The following is a 14,589-nucleotide window of genomic DNA, read 5'->3' on the forward strand; positions in this document are numbered from 1 at the left end:
AGTTTTAACAAATGCACACATCTTTTTCAGTCTAATTCTGAAAAAAGGAATCAATCACACCCAGGCATGCTCTTATAGGAAAATAATCAACTACATGCATGTGTGATGCAGCCTGATACAAAGAGTTATTGTTCCAAGCCGAAAATTGTTCATTTTCCAATCACAGCACATACCACAGCAATTTGCAAACAATTAAACATTTTGTATTATTAAAGAAGGACACATCACTTTTATCCGTTTATAGTTACATTTAACATTGTGGAATGTCCAATAAACAAGATATTTCCTGATCCCACTCACCAGCCAGTTAATAAGACAAAACGCAGCTTTGAGAACCCAGAAATGAAAAGTTTCAGCTTTACTTCTGACTGTTACAAAGCACTGACACTGGAGACTCCTTCCAAAATATATTTAATTAATAAACATTTCCTCACAGAAATGTTCAACATTTGAACATTTATGCAATTACATTTTTTTTAAATCTGTTTATGTGGATCTGATTCGAGTATTCAGCAGTGTTGTGGTATAAAAATAAATATAACAAGCAAAAACATCTTGGACTGCTGAAGCTGGGAACCATCATTTGTTTTAGTTTTTAATTTCTTTCTTTATTTCTTCTTATGTCTAAATCCTTTTTTTTTTATACCTGTTTACATGCATGGTGCCACTCACCTGGTCATGTCTTGAAGTTAATGTAGCAGAACGCAGACAAGGTGTTTGTTAAATGGCTTATTTCTCTGGAAGACTTGCTTCTCTGTATTGAGCTGGCATATATCTTTTAGCCTTCTTTTTCTTGGAAGTGCTTGAGTAATGCTAAACATTAAACTAGCCATTCAGCAAATCTATTTCAGCGTCAAAGCCTCAAGCCTTCCCTTCTTTATTGACTGATTCATTCACCCGCTGGCTAATGTGAAAAAACATTGTCTTATTCGTGGAGTCTCTCACTGATACTGAGAACAGATTTCTGCCATGATCCCACATGCTGTTATTACTTAGAACTAACTTTTGTACATTATTGTGTCTGAGCTGTTACCTGAATTGTGGTGATGAGTATGAGTGGAACTGCAGAAATGTTTGATATGAATACTATCAAAAATATTTTTCATAAAACTTTTGTATTCTATTCCTGGAACAAAGTAACAATGCATAATATATGAACACGGGGGAGGTTTCATCCTCTGCACAGACAGTACCCAGAGGTTAGGATCGAACTGGAGACTCTGGAGATGTGAGGCAGCAACACCGCCTACTCCAGCTGTCAATCATGCTACCTGTCAATTCAGAAGCTTTGGCTCTTGCACCAGCTTTCAGATGTTCGAGTCTAGCCAAGCTCACATGCTTGTATTTTGGGGGGTGTAGCTTTGTATCTGATTCAATTTTAAGTTTCAAAACAGCCAGCTTCAGCTACTTTCCAACAAAACCATCAACTGTGCATTTACAAATGGACACATTTTGCAGAATCATAGTTGTTTTATTCCTTACTTATTGCAGTATACCTGCCTCTAGGTCAAAGTTGAATATTATATTAGTAGAATAAAGAAATGTTGTGTATAGGTGCTTTGTAAACATCTACTTTTGCATCTGTGTGTTTGTGTGTTTGTGTGTGTGTGTGTGTGTGTGTGTGTGCGTGCGCGTATATATATGTGTGTGTGTGTGTGTGTTTGTGGTGTACATTAGGTCAAGGTTGCTGCATTGCATCATCTCATTTGACAGGAATGGTGAAGCCGAACACACCCCTGTAATCCATCATTCCTCATTCATCCTCTTATAAGGCAAAACCTTCATTCACACAATCCAAAGAGAGAGAGAGAGAGAGAGAGAGAGAGACAGAGAGTGAGAGAGAGTGATAGAGAGAGAGAGAGAGCATCAACTGCAGCAGAGGGGGGAGGAGGGGGGACCAGGAGGATGAGAGAACGACAGAGAGAGCGCTGTTGAGATAGAGGGAGGAGAGCAGAGGAGACGAAGGGACGCTGCATCTTGTGCTCTTGTTTCTCATTGACAAAGTGCGTGATTTGTTTCGTCTCCCTTGTCTCACACATACACACACACACATACACACACACACACCTGCAGGCAGCAGTGCAGCACAGAGCCATAGTCGGAGCAGCTCAGTGGGCATGATGTAATAGAAACGGCATCATCGCCTATCAGCACCGTCCCGGCTGCAGCGACATCATCGGAGTCAGCGATAACAACGAGCGCATCCTGGACCATCGGAGGCAACATCACCGGTGAGACTACAAGCAATTGTTGCTCATCCTCTCTCACTCATGCACACACGCACAGTATTGTGTATACCAAAACATACAGGTGCTTCTGTCAGATTTAATAACACTGTCAATAATGGCTATAACTCTGGCTATGAATGTCATTTGGCATAGAAAATATAAACATCTTTTTGCATCTCTTTGCCCCCTTCTCCCTCGGACCACCCCACAGGCATCACACTGGGTTCTGCGGAGTGTGCGGGGCCGCCGGAGGCCATGCGTCTGGTCCACGGCACAGAGAAACAGACCTTCTCCTTTAAGAAGTGCTCTGCCTTCCAGTTCGTCAAGAGGAAGGTGTGTATGTTTATCTCTATGTGTGAGTTTTTGTATGTGTGTGGAACTGCATTGTTGAAACACATTGCTTAAGCTGATTGGTTGGAAAATTGTGCTAAAAAGTTTAGTAAGCTCCTCCCAAATGTTATTAATCAACCATATCATCTAATGGATCCCTGCAACTAATGTAGTTAGCAAGCAATTTAGCTCTTCCTTAGTCTGCCTCTAGCTCTTTAGCAATGCTAGTGCAGTTTATGATACAGTGTTACCTAATGTAACCAATAAACATAAACAAAACATCACTGTAATGGGCATAATGTGAGTAGATGCAAGATGCGAGTGCGTAAAAGTATGTGCTTTGTTAGGTCAATCATAATTAGTGTTCACAGCAGGGGTCAAAGCACAGCAAGGCAGCATCAAACAAGAATAATCCATATTCAAAAAAATGTCTAAACCAGGGAGTACATTGAGACACAGAAATCAGAAACCAAGACTTTGGGATGCTACAACATCAAAAGAAACAAAGCACGGTATACACAGACAGACTAATCAAGGAGTAACACAGACCAGGTGAGCACAGTCAGGAAACAAACCAATGACAGGACCAAGGAGGAGACGGGACTAGAACAGAAAACCAAAACATAAGCACATGGTAACCAAAACGTAAGCATTCTCACCATGGGAACTGTGATTGACACTGTCACAGTGTAGTGAAAGTTATAACATTATGTGTCTGATATAGTTTTACTTTCTTCAGTTTGTAACTCTCGCTGCTGTTTTACAAAATAATTTAGTTAAGTCAAAGTCAATTTTATTATCTCTATGCATATTGTACAACAAAATGAAGCCATGAGTGCTGCAGTGCTACATCACATGCTTCAAATAAGACACTTGGGTACGTTAAGACAAGAGTAAACAAAAGTAATCTTAAAGACAAAGATAAAGTAGAGAAGAAAAAGAGAGAAAAAATAGATCAAGTAGGTTTTTCACACAAGTACATGGCTGAGACAGAGTTCCATTACTTGTTAGCTACATTAGTATTGCATCCCAATTGAAAAACTGAAGAAGCAAACATCAGGCACCAAACATATCTTGGCTGACTACTTTGAAAATTGTGCAAATTTTACTGCCAGTGGAACTACTTCTTTAATTACTGAAAGTAGACATTGTAATACTTTTTGTGCTATGTTTTTAGTATCCTGTGACAACCATGAACACAATGTGGAATTTGTATTGGCCATGTAGAGGACTCATAATGTTGAAAAGTGAAGTTTGTTGAGGTTTTCTTAATGAATTTTGGTCCTGCATCACATTTACAGATTTGCAGTTCATTTTTAAGAAGCATACAGTTCAGCCTGAGTGGACGGCCTCTGAATGAAGTACTGAATTAAAAATTAACTCCATTTCAGTTCAGAATTTCAGTTGATCCTGTACTAAAACCCCAGTCTTAAGAGACGTCAGTCATCAACATGATCTAGTCCACTAAATTTCTCTTATCATGCTACATCATTGTCTCATCTACAGCAATACTGTATGATTGGATGATTGATTTAACATTATTTTCTGGCCAGGTAGTTTAGTCGTTTTTGTGTGCTAGTGATTGGAAGGTTGTGAGTTTAAATTCCAATATTGCCAGAGGGACATTTTATGGTTCTTGAGCTTCAAATGCTTGGTTTCAGCCTTAATTCTAAATTGCTTTGGATAAAAAGCTATCGGTGTAAATCTCTTATTCCAAGATAATATACGTACTTCATTACAAAATCCAAGATCAGAGCCCTCTGTCCTGGCAGAAAACATACTGACTGTTATGTTACAGTAAGTGCTGACACTGGAGACTCCTTCCATAAATGTTAAATAAACATCTGCTTACAGAAACCCTAACCATATCAACAAAGACATAGTTTTTAATCAATTTCTATAGAATGTTTGCTATACAAATTCCTGTGTAAGTTGTTACTATAGAAACAATAATATATTAGAATGAGTGCACTAATAGAAATCTGTGATTTGTGTTGTAGCCAGAATTATTGTCAGAGCTGCTTTTAAGAATCAACAGTGCCGTGACACTGACAAAGATGATAAAGTAAAGATGAATTTAAAGCAATGATTTCATATCATAAGATTTGACAATGTGATAAGGTGTAGTACAACGTAGTGTAAATAAGTTTTTGTCCAAAAAACTGTTGAAAAAAATGTTAGCTTTGAAGAGTGGGAAGCCACGCCCCCTTCACTAGGACTGAAAAGCACATCTTTCATGATACGGAAATACCCAGATTCATTCACCCACAACGATTTCCAAATTTCCCTGATACTGTTCTGCATCAGTGCAGCAATACTGTAAATATTAAAACCGGTACACTTGTATTTCTTTTGGTCAAGGCTAAAGAAGGTTTCAGTGTAGCCACTGCTGTATTTAGCAACAGTACAACACAACATACTTCCTCATACTGAGACATGTTCAGAGATTTAAAAAATGTGTTTATGTACGCATGTGTGTTTCTGCAACCCAGTCTAAGATTTTCATACATATTTAATATTCAATAAAATGATCTAATCTCAGATTGTGATAATCTCAAATTGTGAGGTTAAACAAGAAACAAGTCTACACACTACCCCACACACACACACACACACACACACACACACACACACACACATACAGAGTTTTCCACAGTTGATCAGCCACACTGCTATATACAGAAATGTTGATAATACGCCTGAAGGACTTTCTTAGTAAAGACCTGCAGGCTTTCGCTTCAAAATTCCACCACATTGCTTTTGTTTTTGTCCACAGGCGATTGTTGTGTGCCTGTTCAGCTCAGGCTTGTGTCCAAGCTTGCACACACACACACACACACACACACACACAAACAAGCACACGCTCAGCAGATGGATGGGGTGTTAGCAGCTGACTCAGAGAGATTGGTTTTGGGTTGTTATGTAGTTATGCCAACTGTGATTCTGTTTGCAGAGAGAGAGACCAGGATGACTACATATATTGTGTATGTATTTGTATCGTATGTACTTGTACTGTATGTGTACATGTATGCAAAGTGTAGCATGGTGTAGCAAGGTGTGGAGGGTGTAGGGAGGTGTAGAGAAGTGTAGCAGTGGGTAGAGAAGTGTAGTAGGATCTAGAGATGTAGCAGTGTGTAGCAGGAATTAGCAGTGTGTGGCAATGTATGGCAGAGAGTAGCAGTGTTGGCAGGGTGTAGAGAGGTATAGTGAGATGTGTGAGAGTAGGTGTGTGTGGAGGGTGTAGTAAGGTGTGTCAGGGTGTAAAGAGGTGTAGCATGGTGCAACAAGTTGTTATAGTGTAGTGAGGTGTGTCAGGGTGTAAAGAGGTGTAGCATGGTGCAACAAGTTGTGACATAGTGTAGTAAGGTGTGGCAAGGTGTAAAGAGGTGTAGCATGGTGCAAGAAGTTGTGGCATAGTGTAGTAAGGTGTGGCAGGGTGTAAAGAGGTGTAGCATGTTGCAACAAGTTGTGGCATAGTGTAGTAAGGTGTGGCAAGGTGTAAAGAGGTGTAGCGTGTTGCAACAAGTTGTGGCATAGTGTAGTTTGGTGTGGCAAGGTGTAAAGAGGTGTAGCGTGTTGCAAAAAGTTGTGGCATAGTGTAGTAAGGTGTGGCAGGGTGTAAAGACGTGTAGCATGGTGTAACAAGGTGTGGCAGGGTGTAACGAAATATAGAAAGGTGTAGTAAGGTTTGGAGCGAGGTGTGGCAAGGTGTAAAGAGGTGTAGTATGGTGTAACAAGGTGTAACAAGCAGAGTACAGAAAGGCATCGTAGAGTGTAGCAAGGTGTGGCAGGGTGTAGAGAAGCGAGTCAGCATGTAGCGAGGTGTAGAGAGGTGTGGCAGGGTGTAGCACCTCACTACACTATGAAAAGTGTTTTGAGTTGTGACAGGGTGCGGCAATGTGTGGCGGGGGCATGTTCTAGCATGGTGTAGCAGGGTCTAGCAAGGTGTGGCAGGGTGTAGCGAGGTGTGGCAAGTTGTGGCATGGTGTAACGAGGTGTATCACAGTGTGGCAGGGTGTAACAAGGTGTAGCATGGTGTAGCAAGGTCTGGCATGGTGTAGCAAGGTGTGGCAGGCTGGAGCGAGATGTGGCAGGGTGTTGCAAGTTCCGGCAAGGTGTAGCAAAGTGTGGTAGGGTGTAGCAAGGTGTCGCAGGTTTTAGCTAGGTGTGGCAGGCTGGAGCGAGATGTGGCAAGTTGTGGAAAGGTGTAGCAGGGTGTAGCATGGTCTAGCAAGGTATGGTAGAGGTGTCTCACATTGTAGCAGCAGGGTGGCAGGCTGCTCCAAACGCAGCACATTTCTTAGATGGTAAATGGCTCTAGCTAAAGATGTTCTAATGGCACCATTTGTAAAAGGGAAATAAAGTAACATAACATAATAAGCTCTCTGTTGTACGGTTAACCCCTGTTTTCTAAAAGTGTTGTATTCATTACACGCTGACATTTGCAGCTGTCCTCCACCTCTTGGTGTGATATCAGCTTGCATAAAGAAAGCAGAGAGAGAGAGAGAGAGAGAGAGAGAGAGAGAGCTGTATTGGAAAAGTTGAGTCATCATTAGAGCAATTCAGTTCTCCCTCTGTCTGTCTTTCTCTCTCTTATATACAGTATGTGTGTGTATGTACATACATATATATATATATATATATATATATATATATATATAGAGAGAGAGAGAGAGAGAGAGAGAGTGTGTATTTATGTATTCTCTACATATGAGTGTGTGTATGTGTAAAGCTGAAGGAAGAATATGCTTCAGTTTGTTAAGGATTCATCAATTCAATAATTCAATGCGCAGAGCGTGAGACAGACAGAGAGAGAGACAGAGAGAGAGAGAGAGAGAGAGAGAGACAGAGAGAAGGGGAAAGAGAGAGACATTAAGAGAGGCAAAGAGCAAGGGAGAGAGAGAGAGACAGAGAGAGAGAGGGAGGGAAGGAGGGAAAGATGAGAGTGTTTCAGTCTCAAAGCCAGAGAGTTCAGCAATGCCAGCAGAGTGGCACACAGACAGCAGGGGATGACACTGACACGACTTTGAAAATCAGATCAAAGGAGTGTATGTGCGTGTATGTGTGTGTGTGAGAAAGAGTTTCAGAAAAGCGAGAGAATGCAAGAGTGAGTGAGAGAGCGAAACAGAAAGAGACAGAGTGAGCGAGAGACATTCCACACATATGGGGGATAGTTGATGATGTTGGCACTGAAATTAATCCAACCAAAATAATTTATTATTCTACAGTTATTTTAATCAGTTGGGTGAAAAGAGAGATCAAAAGGAAAGAGGACAGAAATTCAGCTTTCATTTCTTCATTCCTCGTTATTTCTCTATAAACGTCTTGTTATTTTGGTGCATTTCTAATGATTCTGTCGAGTCCTTTAGAGAAAAGAGAACGATAAATCTAAAGAGCTGCTTTAAATAGGGGACCAGTGTGTGTGTGTGTGTGTGTGTGTGTGTGTGTGTGTGTACTTTGGATGCCATTCTTGCTCATCTTTACCGTAACAGATATGATTCAAGACTTGCTGAGTTAATGTTCAGCTGAAGTATGCAACTAAACATACAAGGTCCTTGATAAAATCCACATGTACAGAAATATGTAGATATAAAGAAACAAATCATGCTGTTCTGTACATTTAGTTCGTCTGTGTAGTTACCCAACACTTGTTGTGAAATGTGTTACTGAATAATAAATTGCTTGACGTGGCGGTTACACAAAAATAAGAATTAAATAGAGAGAAGGACTGGGGTCTAATCATGAAATCCAGATTTTCTGAATATATAACTTGGAAAAGCCCCCAAACCTTCTAATGTTCTACAATTATTGCTTTTTGCTAATACAAAAGACATTCCCTTGAAGGTACCAACCTGGGAACAAGTGTTTGTACCAGTTTAGTACATTCATTCATTCATCTTCAGTAATGACTTTACCCTAGTCAGAGTTGTGGTGGATCCAGAGTATATCCTGGGAACACTGGGTGCTTGGAGGGAATAGACCATAGATGGGACCCCAGGCCATCACAGGACACCATGCACACACATTTACACACTTATTCACACCTAAAATTAGGGGCAATTTAGCATAATCACCTACTGGCATGCTTTTTTGGGAGGAAACCCATGCAAACATGGGGAGAACATACAATACTCCACATAAATAGTAACCCAAGCTGAGGATTGAAGCAGGGAACCTGGAGCTGTGAGGCAGGAACATGCCTTCCGTGCCACCCTTGGAGAGTTTTAGCAATAGCTGATTCTTTGCTTCTTTCTACTTAAAAAGCTACTTAGCTGTCAATGCTCCTGTAAAACAAAGGGCTAAATTCTTCAAAACTGTTCCCCAGTCCATAAAGTGATTCAAAACACCTAAGTGTTGCTCCAACTGAAGACTGCAAACAATTTTATGTGATGCTGTAACTCACATAAAGGCCATTGTAATGTGTTTGAATGCTGTGTGTGTGTGTGTGTGTGGGTGTGTGTGTGGGGATGAACAGGTACGAAGGTGGATGAGAAACCCGAAGGTGAGTGTGGAGAAGCCCCAGGCTAAAACCTTCCTCTCACCGTGTCCCAAGTGTCAGGAAGGACAGGACCTGTGGTACACACACTTCCCCACCTCGTACGCTTGCTGCCCCTACAGCCCTGGAGGGTATTACCTCCCGCACCCACCCAGTCCGTTGTGCCAACCCTGCATGCCAGGCCCACGGGACAAGACCAAAAACTGCAAGGTCAGACTCTTCTATATCTTCAGTCTGACTTAAAGACTGGATTCCAGTGTATTGTTTAGTGTATTTAGTGTATTATAATACAACATTTATTTATTTTTTTAAAAATAAATTATTGGCGATGTTAAAAAGATATTGTTGGAAAGACAGCATAAAGATGGGACATCTTAGTGGGGACTCCTGATGACTGGTGATGGTGGAAATAAGAGATAGAGGTCATCAGAAATGATGCTTTTGCTTCAGATTTACCCATGCTAGTCATATTAACACATATTTCAACTTAACTTGGAAGTGAGAAGTAGGAATTTTCGAGCTACTAAGTGGGACAAAACATGGACTCATCTGTGAAAGCGTGTGTCTTGATATCAAAAAACTACCCAGATAACATTAGTGAGCATGAGTTCTTGATTATTTATGTAATCAAAAGAGAGAACTGTATGTTCAGTGTTACAGACTTAACTGAATAATGTGTCTATGCTCTAAAGTAAAGACTACTAAAAACTCTTTTAAAGTAGTGAAGTGATATTTTATTTAGTGGCCATTTTGACATCATATGCTGAACTTGGGGTTGAGGACATCTTCCTGAGTTGAGGTGGTATTTTAATTCTAACCCACAGTGAACACGTTTCAGTTTTTCCAGAAAAATTGCCTGTTTTAGCTTCTCCTTGTTGGCATGTGAGATGTTGGTTCTCCTAGATCTCCTGAGATCTCCTGCATTGGATGGATTTAAGGACTTTCACTCTGTCTCTGTGTGTTAGTCACGCTGTGCAGGTCTTCTCACTCTCTCTGTCTGCTTATACCGGTTAGATGAGGCTGTAGAGCCTCACACTGTCTCTCAGAGTCTTGGAAATCTGCACTGATGGTGCCTTTTCCAATCTCTCTCTCCGTTTTTGTCCTCTCTCTCCTTCTCACCTCTCTTCTGCACTGATGGTGCCTTTTCCAATCTCTCTCTCCGTTTTTGTCCTCTCTCTCCTTCTCTTTTGTGTTCTGGGTTAGATGATAATCTCCTAGCGGGGTGTTGAGCATGCGCGAAGCTGCTTTAAACGCCAGTCGAGATGCTGTCACTGCCCAAACCTGAAAGACAGAATCAGACAGAGTTAGAGACAGAGTCAGAAAGAAAAGATGATCCATTACATCATTCATGCTCTTTTACAGCAGCCTCGAGCCCGGGGCTGTCATCTTTAATCCAACGAGGAAATAACTATGTTGCTCAGTTTAGAAGCAAACTAGCATCAAACTAGCAGACAACAAAAGCGTTTAGCAGCAGAACCGCGTGTTTCTGGTGTGAAGGAAAATGAAGGAGGACACATACTGTATGTGCTAATGACAGCTATGACAGCCTTATCCACTCTAGCTTTGACCTGTGACCGAAGGAAATATGTGTTTAACACATATTTATTGACATAGATCATTCAATTTACCTGTGAGCCTTGTGCATTAATGTGCATTAAATCACTTTTTACAAGCATTACATTAAGCAAATCAATGCACCTACAGTATAACAATAATAACTATAATAATAATAATAATAATAATAATAACCTGTTAAATATTTGAGTTGAATAAAGAACTTAGCATGGCAGGTTAACTGAGTTACCATCAACTTGTTAGGTTAAATAAACAAGCCCATTTATCTGGGTTAGATGAACTCAGCATGACTTCTGTCCAATAGTTCCTCATTCTTGTTTTTAAAAACAGCCCAGTTTAGTTTGTTTTTAACTTAGCCATTTTTAGAGTGTAAGGATATTTTCCAGATGGCTCATGGGTGTCTGTATTTATATTTGCTAATGTTCACCTACAGTTTGTGTGTGTGGTATGTGTGTGTATGTTTACAGTGACTTCCTGCTGGCATATTCTATGTCAGATTTGTGGATAGCAACACTGAGCTCCATGATGTTTTAAATGGAAAAAAAAAAAACCACTCTTTAAGAAATTTATTTTGCAAACGAAAAATTTACTAGCATCACATATTCAGCATGAAATGTTAATTTGTTACTATTGACATTTTTTTTCATTTTGAGGATGGGATTTGGGTAATAAAAATTCACAAATTTATTTTGTCAGACTTTTCACGATCAGGTTAGTTGGTCCAAATCTGAGCACCTGTTAAATGAAATGAAATAAGACTCAATATTATTGGATCATATGTTCAATAACTTATAGTACCATATTTCTATTGTTATTAGTGAATATATTTCCCTACCAAAGAACAAGCAATGAGTGAAGAATGTTACATTTTGATCTATGACAAACTTACAGAATTTATTTTCAGTCACTCCACGGCTATAAGATTTTTCTCTCCAGTTAATTTAACAACCATTCAACACCCCCAAAATAAAAACCGTGTCCTTTTCGTGTTCCAGTAACTGCTCAGCATTGCTATTCTTAGTTTCTAGAAATGTATAATGATTAAGTGACATTACTCTTAACACATGATTTCAGCTGAAGAGTATGCTAATGAAGGGCCTGAGGCGACATTAGGGATTGGCTTCCTTCATTCTCTTTCGTTATTATGCATAAAATTGTTTTGAACTTCGGAATTCTTTCAAAGAAGTCATTTTAGTATTCTGGGTGGTAAAGTGGCATTTCATAGGAACAGTTAATGTGTCATTACAATGTTTACTTCCTCTAGAATTAGAGTCATAAACCCAATGTTCCCTACCTCTGGAACGAAAGCCTCTAGGAGTGTTTTTACTGCAGTGTTGGCCTGATTGTTGGCATATTTGCTTAATTTGAGTGGATTTGGCAGAGGTTCAGTCTGTCCAGGTTCCAGCTGTGCACGTGAAAAGCAGGGAAAGCAGGCAAAAATACATCAAAACATGTACTGACTGGTAATACAATGCCCAAGATGGACATGTATCAACATAAACTCCAGAGTATGGTGACTGGAAAGTGTATTAAAAGGTAGCAAACTGACGTTGGATCAAGGTCTATTTTGGGTGGCTATGTTGGCCCTCTCCATATAAAGTTGTGCAAACACTGGGCTAACGTTGGCAAAGGAGCACTTTTCATAACAACTCTGCCAAAGTTGACCCAGTGCTGCCCAATGTTTGCAAAGAAGCACTTTCCATAACAACACTGTCAATCTAGCAAGGTGGATTTAAAGGTGGTTGAAAGTATAATGGCCCTGGTGGATTAATGTTTGGCTCAACGTAATTGTATTCTACCTGGGAGAAGGCAGGAAGTGCATTTTGTAAGAGATAAGTAGCATCAGTCGATAGTGTTAGTGTTCTGGTGGATGATAACTAACATGAACACTAACGACAGAAGCGACATTAGTGATCTACATTAAACAACAAAGGGAGGATTAATGACACTATTACATTTTCATGTATTACTTTATCTGCTATATTTTTGGTGACAGCTGAATGTTGCTAAATGATTGTAGCAGCTTTGCTAGCTATATAGCAAACGACTCACTTGAATAATAAAGCACTCCTTTAAAAATCACTCCTGTGAAATATTTTGAACACTTTACACATCCTGTAACTGTCAAATTTTTTGCAAACTTGTTGTGTAGAAAGTTGGTCAGTGGACACTTTGCTGTGTCTCTCCCTCATTTTCTCCCTCAAGCGTTTGTTAGCTGCTGCTTGGTTCATGAACTGTCTTTGGTGATGGTGAGAATTTCTAGCTGTACATCAGCTCAGGTACTTTACTACATTTTTTGATGCTTGATAGGTTCTAGGTATTGTATTTAGAAGAAAATGATGAAAATTTTTTTTTAATTTGCATTTGTAGCACACACTTATCCAGTTAATACATACAGTCAAGGGAATTTCATTAGATAAGTGTTCTTAGTTTCCCAAATGGGTTCTACTTCTTTACAATTTCTGAAAGGAAAACATTCTACATATTAACTTTAAGGGTTTCAAATGAGGGAAACTGAAGAACCTTTGAAGAACCCTTTTTTTCTAAGCAAATTTTAACTGGGTGTATGTTAGAAAATCCAAATTCTTCGTGATTATTTTCTTTTTAATAGAACATAGAACTTGTCAAAGTTAGCTAAACTGTCTTGGTACTTGGTACTCTCTTAGTCAACAGGGTTCTTCAAGAGCTCTTTAAAGGTTCATTGGATAATTATTGGTTCTTTGCTTGCAGAAAGGTCTGTAATTGGAAATCATTCTGATAGGAAAATGCTTAGGGTTCTACATAAAACCTTTAAAGATTCACCAAGAGGATCAATTGAAGAACCTTTTTTGTATATAAGAGTCTAAGTGTGTGCTCCAAATTATTGATAATATATTATTTTTAATAACAAGAACCTGTCAAATTGAGCTAAACTGTCTTGATACTTGGTAAACCTAGCTAAAATGGTTCTTCAAGGATTTCTTTAAGGGTTCATTGGATAATTATTGGTTCATAGCTTCCAAAAATAGGAAAAAACTTAGGGTTCTACATAAAACCATCAAGGGTTCTGCCAGAGAGGCAATTGAAGAGCCCATTTTTCTAAAAATATATGTATTAACTGGGTAAGTGTGTGGTACAAATGGTAATTATTTTCTTCTTATTACCTAGAACCTGTCAATATTAGCTCAACTGTCTAAGTACTTGGTATACTCTTAGTAAAATGGGTTCTTCAAGAGTTCTGAAATGCACCAGAATTTCTGCTACATCTAGCATTCTGGATATGAGGTTTTGTATGAGCCAGAGAAAGACCGAGACAGATGAAGAAGGATGACACATGGTATTTTTGTCTCACTAGCTGTCCTAGGGGAGATGCTGTGATTTAGCGGGTTTCGGTACGCGAGCGTCAAAACCATCAGCAGCTGTGAACGATTTCATTCACGGGTGTGACACATATCAGATTCACATCATTCACACAACCACACGGTTCTCGTTCATATTATACTTACAACTCACCTCCTCTAAGAAATTTGGCTGTTTGAAGGGTCTTCAGTTTTATTTAAATAGAAAATGCTCTTTTCTTAAATAGAAAATGTGCACTTGTATTTTGTGTGTGTGTGTATGTGTGTGTGTGGTCTGTGTATTTGGACATGTCTTTTGTGTGTGTGATGAGGCAGAGAATTAATGTGGCAGAAAGGTTCAGTCTGGCTGTAGTGCGCTGATGACTCATCGCTGGGGTCTCTGCTGTGACACCCACACACACACACACACACACACACACACACACACACACACACACACACACAAAGGCTAAAAGACAACATGAAAGAGGGATTATTTATAGTGTCAGGTTCAGAAGTGTGATCGTAGATCAAGGGGTTTTGCAGAGTGTGTGTTCTTTGACCTGCACTTAGAAATGCCATCATTATCATCACATCAACATTGTCGTCACGATAATTATTGTATGCGAGAGAGATTATGGCT

The 14,589-nt window shown here is 39.6% G+C and overlaps 1 protein-coding gene across 1 annotated transcript in view; it reads left to right on the forward strand.

The window, feature by feature from the left end:
- The first annotated feature begins 2,439 nt into the window (after positions 1–2,439).
- sgk1 (serum/glucocorticoid regulated kinase 1) overlaps positions 2,440–14,589 on the forward strand; it is a 37,652-nt gene continuing 25,502 nt past the window's right edge. Inside the window, exons 1-2 of the mRNA XM_053240776.1 lie at positions 2,440–2,561; positions 9,034–9,264. Coding sequence (XP_053096751.1) covers positions 2,484–2,561; positions 9,034–9,264 — 309 coding nt within the window. The 5' untranslated portion in view covers positions 2,440–2,483. The remainder of the gene's footprint in view (positions 2,562–9,033; positions 9,265–14,589) is intronic.

This window comes from Pangasianodon hypophthalmus, chromosome 16 (assembly GCF_027358585.1).
Source record: "Pangasianodon hypophthalmus isolate fPanHyp1 chromosome 16, fPanHyp1.pri, whole genome shotgun sequence".
In the NCBI taxonomy this organism is placed as follows: domain Eukaryota; kingdom Metazoa; phylum Chordata; class Actinopteri; order Siluriformes; family Pangasiidae; genus Pangasianodon; species Pangasianodon hypophthalmus.